This window comes from Grampus griseus (assembly GCF_964374135.1).
Source record: "Grampus griseus genome assembly, chromosome: 11".
Taxonomy (NCBI): Eukaryota; Metazoa; Chordata; class Mammalia; order Artiodactyla; family Delphinidae; genus Grampus; species Grampus griseus.
In genome coordinates this window covers 78,403,216-78,425,363 of record NC_139005.1, presented here as the reverse complement: position 1 = coordinate 78,425,363, position 22,148 = coordinate 78,403,216, and the positions used below count along the sequence as shown (strand labels likewise).

The following is a 22,148-nucleotide window of genomic DNA, read 5'->3' as shown; positions in this document are numbered from 1 at the left end:
TTTGGCAATTATTTGAGTCGTAACATCGTTGTTTATGAGAGTACCCTGAGGACTGATCATTAAGCTTTAACACCAGGATGAAAAACTGCCACAGAGGAGCAGAGGTGGCTATAGAAGATTTCGGGACTTCTAAATAAATATTCAACATTTCCCAGCTGGTGACAATTCTTATGGAGGGCTCCTCGTAAAAAGTAGAGCTTCTAAATGCCTCTCATGAGTCTAAGAGGATATTATAATTTTTCTTAAAATAGTTTCACTTAAGAAATAGAAGGAAAAGATACACAAGGAGAACATGAAAACTTCAGACCTCTCACATCTCCCGTGTGTTCCCAGTCACAGTGGTAGAAAGACAGAGACCTAACAGGGCAATGGGCATATTATGATAATATAAAGACAAGATTGCATCATAATAAACCAAAAGGGAAAATCCCAGAGGCTTTACTCTCTCTGGACTGTGAGAGGCCATGAGATGAGTCCTGAGACAAACAGTTCTAAAAGAAAGATAAGTTTTACTTGCCATGGAAATAGGACTGAAGTACTAATGTCCTCCAACCACTAGGCAGTAGCGAGCGGCTGCAGAAGCATCTGCTGAGAAAATGGATCTGAACCCCAGGAGTCTTCCAGCAGAGATCAGACACCATTTGGCCTGGTCAGCTGAGACTATCCAATACCATCATCAAATTCCTTCATTCAGATGCTGGAAATTCTACTGTAATGAGGCTCTCCCCTAATACTGCCAGGACAGACTTCCCCACCTTGAACACTGATAGCATCTGTTTATGCAGAATCCTTAGACTTCTTACGAGCTAGACTCTACTTTCTCTCTGGTCTCACCTCTTACCATCCTCTCCAAACACCTCCCTCCCCTTTGCCATTGCATCGAAGCTTCTGTTACACTGAATGACCTCAGGACCACAAGCACTCTATGACCCTTCTAGCCTCAGGACCTTTGCACAGGTTGTTCTCTCTGCCTTGCATGTCCTTTCCACTTTTGTCTTTCTCTTTCCCTGGGTACTCCTGTCTGTCTTTCAGTATTCAACTTCATGTCACTTTTTCTGGATGTTTCTTCAAATATTCCCCACTGTTGGGTCAGGTATTCGCTTCCTGAATTCCCCTGGCACTCTTGCAATTAGAGCACCTATGACAATGACTCATAATCACCTACTTACACGTCTATGTTCCCATAGACTGGATTTATCTTGAAGACAGAGACCACAAAGAGCAGGCAATCCATCAATACTGGTTGAATAAAGAAAGGATTTTTGTTTGTTTTTATCCCTTGTACTCAGCATAATACCAGGCACATAGTCAACTTGCAATAAAACATTTGCTGAATGGATCATAGGCACTCAAAAACATATGTTGGATGAATGAAGTGATGGACTTATGATCAGGAAGTACTACATACCAGAAATCTAAAACTCCAATATTCTATTGCATTGGCCAAAAACTTGGTTCAGGTTTTTCCATAACATCTTACGGATAATCCGGAATGAATTTTTTGGTCAATCCAATACTTTCTAACTTCCAACACCTATCCTTCTAGCTCTCTCAGATTCTGATTTTCTGGTCCCTGATCTCATAGAGATGCCCAATCTCTTGATATCTCCATAGTCTACCAAGTCTTTAAAAGTCTTGATGGTGTTACTTCCTTCCCTACTCAATCTACACCCATTTTTCATTATGAACTTTTAACCTATACTTTCGTACTTTTATTAAAAATCCAGTCCAGTACAAATCTCTACTGTCACAAATATTCTACTGTCACAGCTACTAAGAGTACCACACCAGGATAATATCATACCAGCATGCAGATGAGGCCACCTGAAAATCCATGGTCTTCAACCTCAGCCAGAACTTCAGGATGCTGACCAGTCCTTTAACTTAGAGTCAGCTCCCTCATCCATTCCTCTCCACTCTCCAATCACCTTCTCTCTCCCCAGTCCAACTATTCACCCTCACTCTCCATGGCAGATTCCCTTGCCTCCTATTTTACACATGATTGAGATAAGAAGGCATCCACTCAACTCCCTGCCTCCACACCAATGGACTTATTGAAATCTACATCTGTCTGTTCCTCCTTCCCTTTTATATTGGAGGATGAGGTGTCTGCTCTGCAGCCCACCCTCCACTGAAGATGAACCACTTTACATGTGCTTTCAATCTCATCCCCTTCCCTATTCTATTAGAGGACCCCCACTATATGTCGAACTCTTCTTAAACTCTGTATCCTTCCCCTAGCTTTGACTTACTCTTTTCTTTCCCTTGTCAGACAAGCTACTTGTATTCTCTACCTCATCATATGCCATTCATTCAGCCAACACAGTCAAACTTTTGTGATACACAGGGGCAAAAATAAAACAGAAATGTGATTCCCCTCAGAAATTTAAACTCTAAAATCAACATAGAATAAGTAAGAAGACAGAACAATTTCCAGGTCAGAGAGAGACAACAACAACAAGGCAACTGGTCCATAAATCAGCAATATCCATCTGGGAGAAGGTACTTTAGCCCATGGACTTTAAGTATTTTAGTTCCATAGTAAGGAATGCATTGATGCTGGCACAGTGTCACTTACATTCTACGATTCACCTCATTTTGAATCCTGATTTTATTTAGCTCCCCCTGTAAGGTCTCCCTGCAGAGAGAGAACCTCTCATTTCAGGAGAGTTCAGGGCTGGAGATACAGATTAATTTCCCTGCTTAAAACTATTGCACTTCACAAAGAGAAGACTAGACACGGCAAATCTAAAAGTTCATAATCTAATGTTAACGGCAACACATTATTTTTAGCAAAGAGAAATAAATCATTCATTTTTAACAGGGGTTGCATGTCAGGACTAAAAGAAGAAATGATATATTGTTACCATCAAGAAGTTATGTAGAGATGTACAGGTTGCATCTTTCTCAAACATTAGAAGGGTTTTCTGCATCAGGTAAATTGCTTTGGATAGCTTATTCTTCCTTATTTTATTCATTACACTTAATTCTGTAAAAGCAAACAAACATTTCACCGAAAGGGCAACATAAAAACTATCTTTAAAAAATGCGGAAAGACAATTTATCCAAAACTTAATTACCTGTAAAACAATCAGGACTTCCAGGTTTTTTTGGCTTTTCTGGACCTTTGGTAGATATATTTTTGCTAACAGTTGGAGTCTGCAAAACTGAAGAAGAAGAAGGAGATTGTTATCACAATTAGGTTTATGTTCAAGAAAGGAAATATTTTCTAAACACTAAAGAGTAACTATTTGTAAAATTATTGCTTCCTCTATCATGTCATCTTTTTTTCATTAATAGATAAAAATTCAAACAAATCTAATACAGTTTCATCATTAAATTCTCTTTTATTTGCTACTGTATGAGAAGATCAAGAATTTTTAAATTATAACAATATTTGATTTTCTATTTCACCTTAAATAAAATTATCTTGAAGGTTGATAAATAGGGTCCAACCAACTTTTGTTCACTTTCCCCCTTCATAAACTTTTCAAAATTGCTCCATCCATGGTTCCTGCAAGAGCTCTGGGTACCACATGAAGACCTCCATTCTCTTCTATCTGTGGCTGATAAAATCAGAGCCTCTCTCAAGATTTTCAACTGACACACAAATTATTCCCAATTGACTGTGAGCAGTGAGAGATCCTGGTGTGCAACTAGGACTGACCATCACGGTGGTCCAGGAAAGAGGTAGCAGGATGAGGGAGAAGAAAGTAAAGGTATGCTGGTCCAGGGAGATGGAGAATATTACACTGATTCTTGATTTTCCAGGTCTGGCCCTCAAGAGACCTGGCAATATATTGTTTCTCTCCTTAAAGGTACATGAGTGTACCTGTAGTAACCTTACAATAAACCCCTTTTATTGAGGTTTAATTATTTGTGCTAATGCACATGAGTCACCATGGGATGATGATTGATTGATGAAAAGATGCCAAAAGACACCGTTAAAGGATATAAGGTTTCTTTAATGGCAAAGGATAAGGAAATTTATCTTCATGGAAATAGCAACACAAAGCGGAAAATAATGCATCTTTCTCTCAGTACCTAGGGTATTATAAATGCTAATTAAGTGATAGCTCTCATGATTATAATCACTGGAGATAAGAAGGATGAGATTGCAAGAAAACTCTGAATGCCCAACACAGGAGTCACATTTAAATGCCACAGTCATCAATAGACAACCACCGTAAAGTTCTTGAATAAGAATGACAAAAGCAGTATTTAGGCAACATTAATCAGACAGCAGCATACAAGAGTGAAGAATGACAGGAGAAAAAAAGTGATAATCTGTGCTAGGGTGGCAGTTCAATAAAGCAGAGAAAAACATCAAGCAGATCCAGAGATATTGCAAAGAAATAATAACTAATCCTATGTAAATATATACACACACACACACACACACACACATATATATATAGAGAGAGAGAGAGAGAGTCAACTACAAACTGGCACTTGCCACTGGCACTTGCCAGCTACCTCTACAAGGATTAGATCATGTGCTGCTGCAGCTGCTGACTTTCAACATCCCCTGAAAGGAGCTCAGGGTGGAGAGCAGAAATGAGGCTCTCTGTGCTCTGGGAAAAACTGGTAGAACAGGTCTTCAGATAGTTAGGTATTTTCAGGAGTTGATTTTATGAGCCCAATTCTTGTATCCCCTCATATCTAGAAAAGCACTAAAATCTTTCATGGTGACGGCTGCTCCTCGTGACTAGCAGAAACCTTCTGCAAAAAAATATGTGCTTCATTCCATGTACTCCCCGCCTTCACCAAAATCACATATATACTGACCTTCCCCCTACCTCTCTGGAGCAGTTTCTCAGAGCTATCTGAGATGCTGTCTCCCAGGCTATAGTCCTCATTTTGCCCCAAATAAAACTTAACTTGCAACTCTCATGTTGTGCATTTTTTTAAAGTCGGTTATCTATATATAGATATATAGGTATCTATAGATATATCCAAAATATATTAAAAAACTCAAGCCATTTAATAATAAAAAAATCTGATTTTAAAATGGGCAGAAGAGGGCTTCCCTGGTGGCACAGTGGTTGAGAGTCCTCCTGGCAATGCAGGGGACACAGGTTTGTGCTCCAGTCCGGAAAGATCCCACATGCCGCAGAGCGGCTGGGCCCATGAGCCATGGCAGCTGAGCCTGCGCATCCGGAGCCTGTGCTCCACAACGGGAGAGGCCACAACAGTGAGAGGCCAGCGTACCGCAAAAAAAAAAAAAAAGTGGACAGAGGAAATAAATAGACATTTTTCCAAAGAAAATATACAAATGGCCTACTAGTACATGAAAAGATGCTTAACATCACTAATCATCAGGGAAATGCAAATCAAAACCACAATAAGATATTACCTCACGCCTATTAAAATGGCTATCATCAAAAAAGACAAAAGATAATAAACATTGGCGAGGCTGTGGATTAAAGGATACCCTTATACACTATTTGTAGGAATGTAAATTGGCTAAGCCACTATGGAAAACACTATGGAGGTTTCTCAAAAAATTAAAAATAGAACTACTATATGATCCAGAAATCTACTTCTGGGTATATCTCCAAAGGAAATAAAAACAAGATCTTAGCAATATCTACAGTCCCATGTTCATTGCAGCATTATTCACAATAGCTAAGATATGGCAACAACCTAAATATCCATCAGTGGGTGAACGTATAAAGAAGATGTCACACACACACACACACACACACACACACACACACACACACACACAGTGGAATATTATTCAGTCAGGAGAAAGACATTTGCACTAATATGCATGGACTTTGAGGGCATTATGCCAGGTGAAATAAGTTACACAGAGAAAGACAAATACTGTATGGCATCACTTATATGTGGAATCTAAAAAACCCAAACTCATAGAAACAGAGAGTAGAATGGTGGTTACCAGGGGCTGAGGAAGTGGGAAAATGGAGAGATATTGGTCAAAGGGTACATAAGATGAATAAGTTCTGGGGACCTAATGTACAGCATGGATCATAGTTAATAATACTGTAGTAGACACTTGTAAGTTGCAAAGTGAGTAAATCTTGAATGTTCTCACCACAGAAAAAGAAACGGGAATTATGTGACATGCTTGAGCTGTTAGCTAACACTATGACAGTAATCATTTTGCAATATGTTAGTGTATCAAATCTACACGTTGTACACCTTGAACTTACATAATGTGGTATGTCAATTATATCTTAATAAAGCTGAGGAGAAAAAGTCTGCACTCAAAAATTATTTAATTAACCAGCATTTGATTAAATTTGTTTAGCTGTATATATGATGGGACATCTGAATGTATTCGACAGAGATCAGAAGTCATGTTAGTCTGGAACACTCAGTTCTATTCTATAATTACTCAGTAATTTAAAATGAGGAAGTGGCAGTTAAATGAATATTGACTATATAATCATGCCAGGAGTAACTTGGCTTTATCAAAATTTAACCTCAAACAGAAGAGATTTTTAGACCTAATAATATTTTAAATCTTATCCTGAAACTTGAGTAGTTGTGTTTCTATATGCACACTAGAATTACTATCGGCATTTTTTTTTAATGTTTTGACCTCTTCACCTAAATAATGAGGCAAAAACAACTTAGATCCAACTCATCTGTCCTCTCACACTGCTGTCAGAGATGTCTTTCTAAATTTTTCAATAGCTTCCAAGATAAAATATAAACGATTTAACCCTTCAAGATCCGTGATCTACCTCTCTAGGCTTATCTGTGTCAATCTCCCATGTGTGCTCTTTACTGCAGCCGTAAGAAAATTCCAGCAGTTTCTAGACTTCACCATATAATTGTTTGCTTCCACCTTACTAAAAGTTGCTTTCTCCATTCAAAATGACTGCCTCCTTCTCAATTTTCTTCATAAAGATATTTATGAAGATAAAGATAGCCTTCTGGTCAACTATCACTTCTTCCAAGAAGCCATCCCTGACTTTCTTGACTGTTATACTCTTCTGTGTGCCCATATCAAACACTCTGAGCCCACTTCTATTGCATTAATTAACCTTGACTATTATAGTTGGCTTACTTATCTAGAATCTCAAAATTAAAGGCTGTGTCTTATTTGGACCAAGCTTAATATAGTTCCTAGATTTGATAGAGACTCAATAAATGTTTGCTTCATTAAATTAATAAAATATCAATAATTTACTATAACTCAAGCAATTTAATTTTTTAGAAGTTTACTGATTTGCTATGCAAGGTGTAAAGAAATAATGAAACATATCTATTGATATTTATCAGAGAAGTAAGAAAAAATAAAATAATGACATTTATCTGGAAAACACCTAGTCAACAACAACACTGTTTACAAATTAAATTGATTCTGTACTTGAACTTGTCTTAAAACTGATTCAGAACAAGTTATTTGCTTTGATGGCTACTACCTTGCAATTGGTCAAGAAGCACAACGGCCATTCGGTGCTGGGCTTGAATTAGTTCAAGATGCAAATCCATTATGAAACTATTCGGTGTGACTGGTTTGCACATGTCTGCATCTATACCGTGGATGTGCTTCGGCAGAATTGAAGTAAAAATTAAAAAGGCATATGGTTATCAAAACATACTAAAACCAGCTCTGTCTTATTATCATTCAGGTTATCACTTTACTCTTAGCCATTAAAGTCTGCTCACTTCTCAACTCTTTGCAATCTGGCTTACACACTAAGAAATCTGCTTTTCAAGTTCACCAGCAGCCTCTTCAGTGACAGATTCAAAGACTCCTCACACTCCTTGATTTCTTCTGGGAAAAAGGGAATATATTTCTGGCCTATGAGAGGGAAGCCACCACAAACCGTGCTTTACTTACCTATTTGCAACGCCAGCCCTCTTCCTAGTTAAGTAAAATAAACCTAATGTAAGAGTTTTTCATTCTCACCGTGGCATAGCAATGGTCAACCACTGATGATCCATTTGGCAAAGCAGTTAACATGCAATTCAAATTTATCCCACCAATGGCTTTTTCAAGAAGTTCATAGGCCAAAAATAACTGTTCCTCAGGTTTTTTCTAAAGGAATTTTATAAACAAAACAGAAAAATTAAATTTAAGGGAAAATCATATACAACACTTCCCAACTTTTTAACAATAATTCAAAACCAAATAACAAATTTAAATAGCCTATCCAAGATCAATGACGTATTTCTTACTAAGTATATTTGCTTTTGATTAAACGTGCAATACTATTAATAAAGGTAAAATAATAAATACAGTTCATCATTTTTCCAAATATTAATTAAACTTTTCAAAAACATGTATATAACTTCCTTTTATGGTTTTCAAAATCCTGATGGTACCAAATGTATAGGTAAATCTTAAAAATCTAACTCATAATTTGTCATTTTCACATACTTTGTTTTGAAAGTTAATTTTTTTGGAATCTCTGAGCCGGAAATCTAGACTCGGAGGCCATCAAATCCAATGGTCTACATTGTGATTTTCAAAAACTAAATAACTTCTATTATAATTATCCTCACAGAGAGACAAATACAGAGAATAACATAAAGAGCAACCAGCTTTGTTCAAACTTTCTAATTTTGCATTTTTTCTTCAGAAAATGTTTAGGAAATAAAGCAAACACATACATGCAGATCACTGAAATCCCCTGTATAACTGTTTATAGTGACTCTCCTCTTCTCTGCCCCTAGAGGTAGTCACTGTCCTTGAATTTGGTTTTTAACCATTCTTTTGCATGTTTTTAAACTTTTACTACATGTGTATGTGTCCATTAACAATATACAATATCACTTTGCATATTTTTAATTCTCTTGTAAAATTCTGCAGTTCGCTTTTTTCACTCAACCATATGTCACTGAAATCTTCTCCTGCAACTCAGTGTGTCAGTCAGGGTTTAGTTAGGAACACAGAGCAACTCGAGGTATTGCAAGCAGAAAGGGATTTAATGCACAGAACTAGAAGTGTCCATCACTGCTGGAAGGCCTGGGAGAGCAAAGATCAAGAAAGCTGCCAGTGATGAATTTACAGGAATCTAAGAATCCAGGAGGCAGGTGACAACCTCAAGTGTCTACCACGCTGAAGCAAGTGAATTGCAAGGGCCTGCTCAGCGAGGCTGGTCAATTAACTTTTTCCATCCGCCACTGCAGAATAAGAACTCTCTCTTCCCTTGTGTATTACAAATTCATGCAAATGCCCCTCACTGGAAGACTAACCTAGAACCGTATGGAAATGAGATGGTGGGAAATGTAGTTCCAGGTTTTCCCCCTGTAGTGTGAAGGTGACTCTAGACGTGGATGGCAATGATGCCAGGCTGACTCTAGTTCAAGCCCACTTTAGCTCACTCACCTTCACTGCTACGATGAAATGGTGGTGTGCTGAGGACTACATCACAATTCACTTATCCACTCTTCTGCTGATGGACATTTAGATTGCTATTACTAAAAGTGTGCAACGTATTATACTAGTCTGATACTTCCTTTACAGTCCTTATACCTTTCCTTCTGCTCTTCTTTTTTCACACAGCTGTCTAAGGCCCCTAGGACATTTTGATCAGAAGAATGACAGATATCTTTAAGTTGTTACATCGATATAAAGGGACTGCTTTTCATCTTTTACCATAAGTGTAACAGTCATTAAAGGTCTTGAATGATACCCTTCATGGGATACAGAAGTTCTCTTCTATTCCTAACTTGTTAAGAGTTATTTTTTAAAAGGTGGTTGTTGAATTTCGTCAAATGCTTTTGTTGCAGCTCTTTATCTAGTGAGGTGGTTGTTATTTTCTCCTTTTCATCTGCTAATGTGGTGTACTGCATTACAGATTTTCTAATGTCAACTCATACTTGCATTCTGGAATATACATAACTTGATTACACACATTAAATATATATATATATATAGACATGAATCTCCATTCAAGAATCACTGGCTCATAAACAACAAGCTCCTACCGTATAGCACAGGGAACTATAGTCAATGTCCTGTGATAAACCATAATGGAAAAAAATATGAAAAAGAATATATATATGCATAATGAATCACTTTGCAATACAGCATAAATTAACACGACATTGTAAATCAACTATACTTCAATAAAATTTTTTTAATTTAAAAAAAAAAAAAAAGAATCACAGGCTCAGGGAGAATCACAACCCAAATAGTGTAAATTTGAAAAACGGACCTACATGAGGGCAGGTCCAAATTATTAGGAAGAGAGACTTTCTCCCATTTACTCCACTTTCAGTACCCAAACTGAGAAACCTCAAACTGAGAAACCTCCCTACCAAAGAGGCAGATATTTTTCTAGTCGATGGTTTACTAAGATGAGTCTTGTAGGCTCTGACTAAATGTGTGAGTCTGAGTTCCATGCCCCATCCTTCATGTGCCCAAGGCTCATCTCTTGTCCCTAAATGGTTGTTAATCTAAGTTTCTTTGTAACTGAGCCCATCAACCTACTGCAGCATCTATTCATAAACTTACCAGTTTGGTTTTCAGTTCCCCTTTCTATTTTGGCCCCTGGAATTTACCTTACTTTCTTGTGAGCTCTGTGGTGTACTCAAGGATATTTGCTCAATTCTGTCCAAAATTTCTAGGTGTTTTGTAGGAAGAGGGTTTTCAGGTCATCTAGTTTTCCATTTTGCCACAAACAGAAGTCTCTAAGGATACCTCTTAACACCAAGGAGCTTCAAAGACCCCACACACATACCCACATTCTAACACTGTCATCATCATCACCACCATCATCTTTGTCATCATCACAGCTAATACTGAATTAAAACACGTTCCAAGTATTGGGCTAAATGCTTTATATGGACTAATTTTTAAATTACCATAATCTTATGAGGTACTTATTAATTATTAAAACTTTATAACCCATTTGTCAAAAATAGCTATGTATTCAGTAAAACTTTAAAGTAAGTTTTTTAAAAATATAATCACAATAGCACCTTATGTATGTTTTAAATAGTTGCACGTATACATGCAAGATATAAAATTTATCCCACCTGCAGACTCTGCTAGGTGAGCATATGGATTTTGGACTCTCCTTACAATAAATTCTCACTCTTCCCCACTTCACTCCCTTCCAAATAGGTCTGAGACTCTAGGTTGAGATTTAGTGCCCTTTGCGAAACATAAGGGAAAAACTGAGTTGCCACCATGTGCCGGTTACTGGTTTCCACAATGTTACCAACAGCTCATTTGAACTGTATCACTTAAATACTACCAGTAGAATAGATACTATTGTTATAATTTGACAGATGAGGACACTTATATTCAAACAGATTAAATAGTTTATTCAAGATCACACAGTCAACATTAAAGTCAGGATTCAACTCCAAGTCTCCCAATACCAACTGCTATGCCCTTAGACCACACCAATGAATCACCCTTACTCCACCTACCACATGCCCCAGTACAGCTGAGCAGGTAGTGTATGGCACAGGAGTCATCATAGACTTCTATATTTATGTTGATAATTTCCCAGCGGAGGGCAATAAATCATATCAAGGAAAGGGTGCATTTTTCTAATTTAAACACAGTAGCAATAGTTCATAAATGGTTTTCAGTTTCTTCATGGTCATCTTCTAAGAAATCCATTTCATTTAGTGCCTTTAATTGCCAGAATGTTTCCATCCAAGCCAAAACCTAGCACTTTGTAACACCTACTAGTATTCCTATTCCTGCCCTATGAAGCTTCAAAGAATAAGTGCTAGTCCGCTAAGCCAGTAATTCTTACATTCTAGTTTCCCTAAGAATCTACCTGGCAAACGGTTAAGAACCTCACACCTGAATTATAAACTTTTAAGAACCTCACACCTGAAATTATGATTCAATGCGTCTAGAATGGGAAATAGGAAGCTACATGTCTAGCTACTGTAAATGACCCCTGGAAAAACCATTGGCAGACAGTTATGCCCCCTCAATCTCTTATGCAGTTCAAACATTCTCTGTTCCCAATTTAAGACTTCTCAGCTCTCTCTCTTTAGAAGACACAATACAGCATAAAGAACTCAAAACTGCATTCTCTGAAACCTATTATTAGAAGATGAACATTACATTCAAGAAAGTAAATTCAGAATGCTCCCCCAGTCCTCTGGTACATTCAGGATATTTTATTTGTCCCCAATTTCTTAGGACTTGCATTTTTTATGTATTAGAAGAAAATACTTTATACAAATATCCTGAAGACACTTTTTTTTTTTAATCAAGAGGCAGCATAGCATAGTGGCTAAATGCCTGAACTTTGAAGGAAACACACCTAAGTTCAAATCCATTTACTGTGCAACCCTGATCAAGTAGAATGTAGTAGTGAAAATGATCACTATGACTACACAAATCAACTTGAGTCAATCTCACAAACACAGTACTGAGATTAAAAAATGAGCTGCAGAAGAATACAGTGTATGACACCATTTACATAAATTTAAAAACAGTACTCTACTGCTTAAGGATACAAACATATGTAATAAAAATACTAAAATGCCTGAAATTTAAAATCACTCTTTAGAACAGCAGTTACTCCTAGGTAGGGGGAAAGACAATGTGAGCAGGAACAGTTAGTGGAGGAGTTGAGTTTCAACTGTACTAGCTATGTTTCATTTCTTAAAAGAGTGATGGGGGAATGACTCTTCATTATAATATTCTTTATAATTGTATGTCATATGTTTCAAATCAATTTTTCAGAGAAAACATAGTAATCATGAGGATTAACATTTAGCAACAGGAAAAAGTGCTGGTGGATTCATGTTAAGAAAAAACATTAGAATGTTACTATGTTAAAAATGTGTCTTCTCAGAGCCTAAATCAATGCATGCCATAGAGCAGGCTCTCAATAGAGATTTGTTGAATTAATGAAAGAAAACAGATTATTGTGTTTTGTATTAGACTGAACTTTACATACAAATTTAATAAAACAGCAGTAATAAAAAAAATTGTGAAAAAGAGGACTACCCTGGTGGCTCTGTAGTTAAGAATCTGTCTGTCAGTTCAGGGGACACAGGTTCGAGCCCTGGCCCGGGAAGATCCCACATGCCGCAGAGCAACAAAGCCCATGCACCACAACTACTGAGCCTGTGCTCTAGAGCCCGTGAACCACAACTACTGAGCACATGTGCTGCAACTACTGAAGCCTGCAGGCATAGAGCCCGTGCTCCGCAACAAGAGAAGCCACCGCGATGAGAAGCCCATGCACTGCAACAAAGCGAGTAGCCCCCGCTCGCCGCAGCTACATAAAAGCCCACATGCAGCAACAAAAGACCCAACGCAGCCAAAAATAAAATAAATAAATAAATATTTTTTTTAATTGTGAAAAAGACTAGTAGAAAATATAGAAAATGATAATGTTTAGGTCCATATAGTGAAATTACAGAATTTTTTCTTCATGTTTTAGTACCTTGAAATGCCCTCAAATGTTAACACAACTTTTGTAAGTTAAAATTATAGTTTTTTAATTAATCAGGTAAACCAAAATATAGATCACTGGCTTCCTCTCTAGAAAAGTATTTTTCAACTGTAGTCCATGAACATTAGCATCCTAAGTAGGTAAAATGAGTTTTATTTTCAATAATGGAACATATGGTATTCTATATCTCCTTCTTGGAAAACCACAGTACTCATGAGTAAATTAATGCCCCTGAGAAGTCATACAGTAAGGAAACTATTGTGTTTAATTGAAGTCAGCCAGGGTTACTTGACCCTGGCATCCTTTTCTGAAGGGTAGTACTAGCATCACATAGGACAGAGTTTGCAAAATGCTATTCTAGTTCTTGCCTGTAAATAAATGTTTATTACATATATGAGACAATTCCCTAGGCTCCCATTCAGCTATACAGGTCAACACAATCCATGATGTACAAAAAGAATTCAAATATAGTAAGAAAACTATCATCAAAAAGAAGAATGGCCATTTGTCCCCCTCATCTTCTATCTTCTCTTAAGCTAACATTCAGTGAGAACTTGCCACATGCCAGGGACTGTTCTAGGTGCATTTTTAGCAGGTAGTAACTAATTTGATCTGTCAGAGGTAAATGCTAAGTAGGACATCTCTGCTCTGTAAGTCTATGAATCACAACACATTCAAAATATCAATAGTAATGTAACTATAAATCCTCCTAAGATGCTTTAGCTTATTTTTGGAGCTGATTAGATTTTTTTCTAAAGTAAAAACAAAACGTAGAAAAATGTCCATATAGTTCTCAATGTATACAGAAACCATAATTTCTCAGATATTAAATATTCAAAATTACTTCTATAATTAATCATTATATATTTACAAATTTAATATTATTTGAAAATTAAAATTCATGTTTTTAACTATATTTTCTAAAATATTTTGCAATACCTTTAATATTGGAAGAGTTTCCACACTCCCTTTTGGAGCCCCAAGGGATTCACTAGTCCCTTTCCTTAAAGGTGTATCTGAAAAATAGAGAGAAAGAAAGAAAGAGAGGAAAGAAGGAAAGAAGGAAGGAAGGAAGGGGAGGAAGGAGGGAGGGTGAGAGGGAGGAAGGGAGGGAGGGAGGGAGGGAGGGAGGGAGGGAGGAAGGGAGAGAAAAAGGAAAAGGAGGAGAATAAAAAGAGGAAAAATAGGAAGAGGAGGAGGAGAGAGTAGGAGAGAGAGAGGAACAAAGAGAAGGAAGGACCAGAGAAAATAAAAGGATGAAAGAGAAAAATGGAAATATAACAGTGAATCATAACCATAAAGAACATTACGCTAGTTAACTTTTCACCCATGATTTTAGAAATGATTCAACACTTAGAAGTTGAACAACAAATTATTTCTTCCACATAATTACATTTTGTCTTTATATAAGTCAATTTAAAAGCATCTTGTAGTGCTGGCTTTGGCAGCACATATACTAAAATTGGAATGATACAGAGAAGATTAGCATGGCCCCTGTGCAAGGGTGAAATGCAAATTCGTGAAGCATTCCACATTTTTAACACAGTATTATGAAGCAATTATACTCCAGTAAAGATCTATTTAAATAAATAAATTAAATAAACTGAACACTATATTCAACTGTACACTTGAGTTTGAAATACAATCAAGATAATAAACCTATCCATCACTCCTAAAAATAAATAAATAAATAAATAAATAAAAGCAGCTTGGAAAACAACAAACCAACTCAAAAAGCTTGATTATCAGCAAGGTTATATTATGGTAAAGAGATCGGTCTTTCTATATATTCTATAGAAAGTCCACTGAAAAGCACTCAGCAAATAACAGTAAATTTAGACAAATGTCAGAGAAGTCTGGCTTGAATTAGAATATAAATAATAAAAATGTATATGGCAATGCTAGTTTCCTAGTCTAAAAATTATTCAGTAATTCCAATTAGACAATGAATTATTTAATAAACAGATGAATAAATAAACATCTTGAAGCAGATTATCATAATTAACATACAAAAAATGACTTGAATTTTGTGTTTTATGGGCCAATATGATAATGAGAATAACATTGTTGTAAAAGTTATAAAAATTTATATGTCTAAATGGGGACAACTGCTCATGACATAAATGTAGATGTTTTCAAATTTACAAATGGACTGTGCTCTAATATTGATTAGTTCTTTAGAAATAAAACATTTTAACAAAGGATCAGTATAATGAATTGTATTTAGCCCATTTATAATTGAAGAATATAAAACAATAGTCTCCCAGAAGTAACTAGTAAACAAAATAATAAAATTGAATAAGAAATAGACTTTTTTTAAAAAAGTAATCATTGGACCTTTTGCTTCCAGTAACAGATAATCTGGAAACATTCTGCTGGCTAGGAAACTGGAAAAATACACTTTTTTTTTTCATCTGCAAGCTAAGATGCTAATTTCAATACAGAGTCAGGATCTTGGGAAGGAAGTAACCTCCGGATCTTGGGAAGAGAGTCCAGGAGAACACAGCAACAGAGACTGGTATCCAGGGCCCACCAAGGGTGAAAAGCCAAAAGGGGCCACATCCTAGGAGTCAGAGTAACTGAAAATAGGTCGAAGAAAGAGCATCTCAGCGTTAAATTATCTTAATCTCTCAAATTGGAATAATGGGACCCTGGAGTAGTAGTGCCTTCATGCATCTGGTAAAAGCAAGCATAAATCTTCCCCGGAAGAACAGATCATCTAAGGCTTTAAATTACTTTTACAAAATATTTAGCAAATATAGAATCTACCACATAATCAAAAATAACCAGAGTAACCAAACAGTCGATGAAGTAAGTTCTTCATTTAAGGTATCAATAGAATAAATGCAGATGGAATGACAGAAGTTAGAAGCCCCTCATGGCTTACTTACCCCTCCTCCAGTAGCCTTCAACCAATGACAGATAAAGGTACAAATACCACAACCTCCCAGTTCTCTGAGGCATGTTCTATACAGTCTCCTAGAGGTCCCTCGTGGGAATAAGCCCTGTACCCACAACAGCAGCCTTCTCATGAACCTCCTGTGCCTTGTATTCGCTTCCTTTCCTTCTCTGTCTCATCTCACCCCACCACCCTGCTTCCCTGGATCACATTCCAAATAACTACTACACTCAACTCCTTGTCTCAGAATCTGCTTCTGGGGAAACCAACCTGGGAAAAGAGTCAAGCTGACAACACCTGAGCTCACCGGTAAATCTTTACATCACGACAAGCGGGACAACCAGGCATTGCATGGCTCCTGATGCAATGCGATAGGGAGCGTGCATGAAGTATGCGTGCCCAAAAAATGTAAGATGCTGGCAAGAATACTTTTTGAAAATGTATCACCTGAATACAAGCAACCTGGTAGATCTAATTACCAGGTAGAGAAACAAGTTAATCAACACCACAAGAATAGAAACAGCCAAATCCAGTATGTGGGAAATCCTACAGGGGGATAATTCAATTTCTTCGGGAGTAAGGAGAGGGGGAACTGCTACAGGTTACAGAGAGAGACTTAAGAGACACATAAGAAAATAAAATGTGTGGGAATGTTTGGATCCTGATTGGAACAAACCAACTTAAGACATTTTTAATACAATCAGGGACACAGGAATTTTTTACTTATTTTGTAAGGTGTAATAACAGTAACATGGTGGTTTTATAAAAAGAAAACAAAACCTTATCTGTTAGATAGATAGACCAACACACAACACATACACGTGTATATGCTGAGGTATTTGCTGGTGAAATGACATAATGTCTGCTTTAAAACACTCTGGGAAAAAAGAAAGTGTTGTCAGGAGAGATGCAATAAGATTAACAAAATATTCATAATTATTGGTACTGGATGATGCATACTCAGTGACTTATTTCACCTCTCTATATTTGAAATTCTACATAATAAAAGTTTTTAAAAAGGGAAAAGCATTTTAAGACAGGATGTGTCAAAAACATGACTTCAAGCCACTGAAAGTGTTAGATAGCCAGAGACCTCTAACAAGTGGTCCTCAAGTTTTGACGTGTATCAAAATCTCCTGGTAAGCTAATGAAGACCAGGAAGGTCCAGGCTAGTCGAAGTATGATAAGAATTTTTAAGAAGTTCCCAAGTGATACTGATACCGATCAAAGTTTGAGAACTATGGCTGTCAAATTCCATCTGCAAAGCTGCACTCAACAACCGAGAATAGGCAGAGCCAGATTAGCAAATCTCTGAGAAAACAATTATTACGGTAATTATTACCAAATCCCTCACACGTCATACACACTCTGTAAATGGGGTGAAATAGGAAAGTAGACACCCACATGTCTCCCCCACCTCATTTTCTATATGGGAGTTACCTAATGAAACAGATAATTCAGGGGTTCAACCACAGGCAGAAGAAAGAAAGAGGAGGGCAGACCAATCCTCTGAGAGAAGTCACCTCCTGGAAGGAGAACAGAATAATGGCAGGAAGGGGTTGGGACAGGGAGAGGAGGAGAATGAGTGGGAAATGGAGCAAACAGAGGAAGAAGATAAGAAGAAAGGGAAAAGAAGAGAGGCAACAGAATAAATGAAGAAAGAAGGAGAATTTTCAAAGGAGGGAATCAGAAGAGAGACTTAAAAAGGAGACAAAAGGTAGAAGGCCATGGATTCATTCAACAAACATTCATCTGAGCTCCTCCTCTGTGTCAGGCAATGTGCTGGTACCAAGGATAAAACGGTGACCTGAACACGCTCTCTTCCTTCATGAAGCATCACTCTAGTGGGAACTGGAAGGGGAGGGAGTAGGATAAAAGAGAGGAGAGACAAGAAAAGAGGAAGAATGGGGGAGGGAGAGAGACAGGGGTAGGTGGGCATGAGGAACGGAGAAGGGAAACATCTGAGTGAAGACAAGACACAAAGAGTTTCATCTGCCACTGAACCACAGAGCATATGATCTTTTTTTAACATCAACTTGGTCAAACCTATATCATTTCTATCTTTGATTATACATCATCACTGAAGCACAATACTGAAATGCCTAGTTTCCATAAACAGATGTTAACCAGTAGTACGATTTATACTTATATGTTCATATGTATATATATATTAATGACCTCATATTTTTTCATTCAATATTTTACCTAGAAATTTTTTAAATTTTCTTCTGGGGTTTCCTAAAGACTCCAATATTTCACTTAATCGTAATGCGACCTCTGCCACCACCACCACATCAATGTCTTCCATTTTATAGCAGTGAATTATTTCATTTATCTGCCACAGAAGATAAACCCACTAAAAAGAGAAAATACACAGTATAATCAATTGAAAGTAACTACATTGTAGAAAGAGTCACATTTTGTAAAACTTAGTACTTCCTTGAAATCACCATCTTCTAATCATATGGAATACTATACAGGTACTCCTTATTAGTTGATCTTAATTATAAGTAATATAAAGATCAATAATCCTAATAAGATGATATTTAATGATCTATCTGTTGATATAAATTCACAAAGAAGATTTACTTAAGCTTATAGTCTGCATATCTATAGCCATAATGGAAAATTTATCATATGGTTTATATATAGATATATATATATATATATATATCAGTGAAGATTATCTGTATCTTCAAAATTCTCATTCTCCCTTCAAAAAGCAGTGGTTAAGATCACTATCAAAGGCATCCAAAATAGTGAGGGGGAAGCGGATGTTTCAAGTTCCATGCTGGGTGCCTTGGAAGCTGTCTTTCATGTCTATAACCCCAAAGCTTAGCACATAAAATTAGCCATCACAGTTTGGGAGCTAAAATGAGAAAACAACATTTATGCACCCACATCATTAGTTTATTAAACTATATGATAAAATCATGCCCATGCAACCTTATGTAGCGAATCTTAGGAGGCCTCAGAATCATAGAAGACTGTGTTACTGTTAAAATATTCTCTCCTAAGTTTCCAGGTTATAATATTCACCTGTTCTACCTTCTCCTTTCCAAAGGAGAGAGCTCAAAAATATACTATTGATATTATTACCAAAAAAATTGAAATGCCTTACTTGTATTTTCTATTATTAACCTTCTTAATGAATATATCCAAGTTCATATAACCTTAAACATACTGTATTTACTCCTCCCTGAAAAACCTGAAACACCTCCCTGCTTCCCAAAATTAAACTGAGGCAGAAGTGCAGGGAATACACTTAAAGGAAAGGCTCACTCACCACTACATTTAAAGAATAGTATTGATAATTATGAGGGTGGGTAAATAGGGAAAATTTAGGTTTGAAATGTGCATCACAAATTAAATTAGCAATAACAAAAAGCATATGGAGAGAAACAAAAAGGAATACTTTATTAGTACTGATTTTCTGGGTGAATTTTGCATAGTCATTTCCAGACACATTGACCCGCTGAATTCCTACTTTGCACTTCTGCCATAGGAACATTATCATGTCCACAACGATTTCTTTATCAGGCTGAGCATTCTGAAAACAAAAGTGGTAAAGTAAATTGATAAGAACAGTAAGATATAGAGATATAGGTAAACAACATTTAATGTGTGCCAGGCAACATTCTCAGAGCTTTATACTTATTGCAGTGAACTGAATGTTTGTGTCAACTCAAATTTCTTATGTTGAATTCCTAACTCCCAAAGCAATGGTATTAGGAGGTGTCTTTAGGAGGCAACTGGTATGAGGGTGGGGCCCTCATGAATGAGAATAGTGCCCTTATAAAAGGGACCCCAGAAAGAGAGTGAGAGACTCCTTTCTGCCAAGTGAAGACACAGCAAGAAGACAGCCATCTATGAACCAGGAGGCAGATGACGCCTTGATTTCTCAGCCTCCAGAACTGTGAGAAATAAATGTTTGTTGTGTAAGCCAACCAGTCTAGGGTATCTTTGTTATAGAAGCTCAAATAGACTAAGACATATACCAGCTCATTTAATCCTCATAACAACCTATGAAGTGAGTACTATTACTATCATCCCCACTTTACAGATGAGCAAACTGAAGCACAACAAGATGAAGTGGTTTTTCATAAGATAAAATGAAAGAAAGCAGCAGAGCCAGGATTCAAACCCAAGAAGTCTAGCTCTAGAGACCTCACTCTTAACTGCTCTAGGCTACTTGACCTCTCTAAAAAGAACAGTTCCAAATACTTTTAGGCAAGTTATGTAAACCTACCAGTTTCATCCAGATTTGAAGTGTGTATATACTTCTTTCTTTTTAAAATTTCGGTATTAAAATAATAAAGAAGGGACTTCCCTGGTGGCACAGTGGTTAAGAATCCGCCTGCCAAGGCAGGGGACACGATTCAATCCCTGGTCCAAGAAGATCCCACATACCGTGGCGCAACTAAGCCCGTGCACCACAACTACTGAGCCTGAGCTCTAGAGCCCATGAACCACAGCTACTGAGCCCGCGTGCCACAACTACAGAAGCCTGCACGCCTAGAGCCTGTGCTCCACAACGAGAAGCAACAGCAATAAGAAGCCCGCGCACCGCAATGAAGAGTAGTCCCCACTCGCCGCAACTAGAGAAAGCCCGTGTGCGGCAACAAAGACCCAACGCAGCCAAAAATAAATAAATAATAATAAAGAATGGAGAGGTGGAGAAACTAATAAGGGGAAAGGGAATGGGGAGCTGGGAAAGGTTATGGACAAAAAGAAAAGAGAGACATGAAGGAACTAAACTGAACATCACACTGGATATCAACAGATGACCCAAATCAAGTATATCTCCTCTCAGTTCAGTTACTTTGGCTCTTTCCAAAAGGAAAATAAAGTTATTCACTGTATATGAACTAGAAAGATAATGAGTTTATGATTAAAATATATCAAACCTCGAGCTCCTTTGGGGCAGCTCTAAGACTTATTTCACATATGCAGGACCATAGTACAGTGCTTGGAAACATAACAGAGCTCAAAAAATGTTTACTGAATTGAACTGAACTAAGATACACATGGTTTTTTAAAAAGCAGAAAGATGAAAATTTCATGCACTTTTCAGCCTTGATTGGAATTTTTTGGTTTGGTTTGCCCACGATAATAAGTATATTTGCTATCAAATACCTTTCTTTCAAAAATTAAACACCTGTCACAGGTTATAACAAACTAATAAATGAAGGAATAGAAAATATTATAAGAGTGGAACTTCTCGAGTCCCTTACTGTGTTTCACTTACCTGAACAATAGTTAATATAGTGCTCTATAATTGTGGTTTTCAAACATTTTTTTATAGCAGTAAAACCAAATTTTCAAAGGAAATTCCCTCAGAATCTCAAAAACTAATAGGAACAGCTTAGGGTGTTACGGCCTAAAGCTGGCTCCTGAGGAGCCTCGGAGAAGCTCGGGGTGGGGGTGGGGGGGGGCGGTCCCTGGAATTCAGTTTAAAACCAGTACTATACTAGTTTTGCTTAAATATCCATACCCACAAATCATCATTTCTAAATACTGGCCATTGTGTGCTAAGTGACTCCAAATAATAACCAGGCTTTGTACTCAGGGACTGGAAAGCAGTGTTTTAAGAATATTAACTCTCACTAAAACCACTGCCTCATTTCCTTCATCATTAGAAATATAGCTAACCTCCTCAGTGCTTTGTGTCCACCTAGAGGGGTGGGATAGGGAGGGTGGGAGAGAGAAGCAAGAGGGAGGAGATATGGGGATGTAGGTATACATATAGCTGATTCACTTTGTTATACAGCAGAAACTAACACACCATTGTAAAGCAATTATACTCCAATAAAGATGTTTAAAAAAATGCAAGAAAGAAGAAAAACTATACATATATACAAGAAAAAAATAAGAAAATCATA

At 37.1% G+C, this 22,148-nt stretch overlaps 1 protein-coding gene across 1 annotated transcript in view; it reads right to left on the bottom strand.

Annotated features, from left to right (window-relative positions):
* CFAP54 (cilia and flagella associated protein 54) overlaps positions 1–22,148 on the bottom strand; it is a gene marked incomplete at its 3' end in the record, with an annotated part of 310,342 nt that overhangs the window by 241,945 nt on the left and 46,249 nt on the right. The window contains exons 13-19 of the mRNA XM_082667031.1: positions 19,682–19,816; positions 18,472–18,622; positions 14,307–14,383; positions 7,892–8,020; positions 7,401–7,527; positions 3,081–3,167; positions 2,868–2,989 (exon numbers count right to left, since the gene is read on the bottom strand). Coding sequence (XP_082523157.1) covers positions 2,868–2,989; positions 3,081–3,167; positions 7,401–7,527; positions 7,892–8,020; positions 14,307–14,383; positions 18,472–18,622; positions 19,682–19,816 — 828 coding nt within the window. The remainder of the gene's footprint in view (positions 1–2,867; positions 2,990–3,080; positions 3,168–7,400; positions 7,528–7,891; positions 8,021–14,306; positions 14,384–18,471; positions 18,623–19,681; positions 19,817–22,148) is intronic.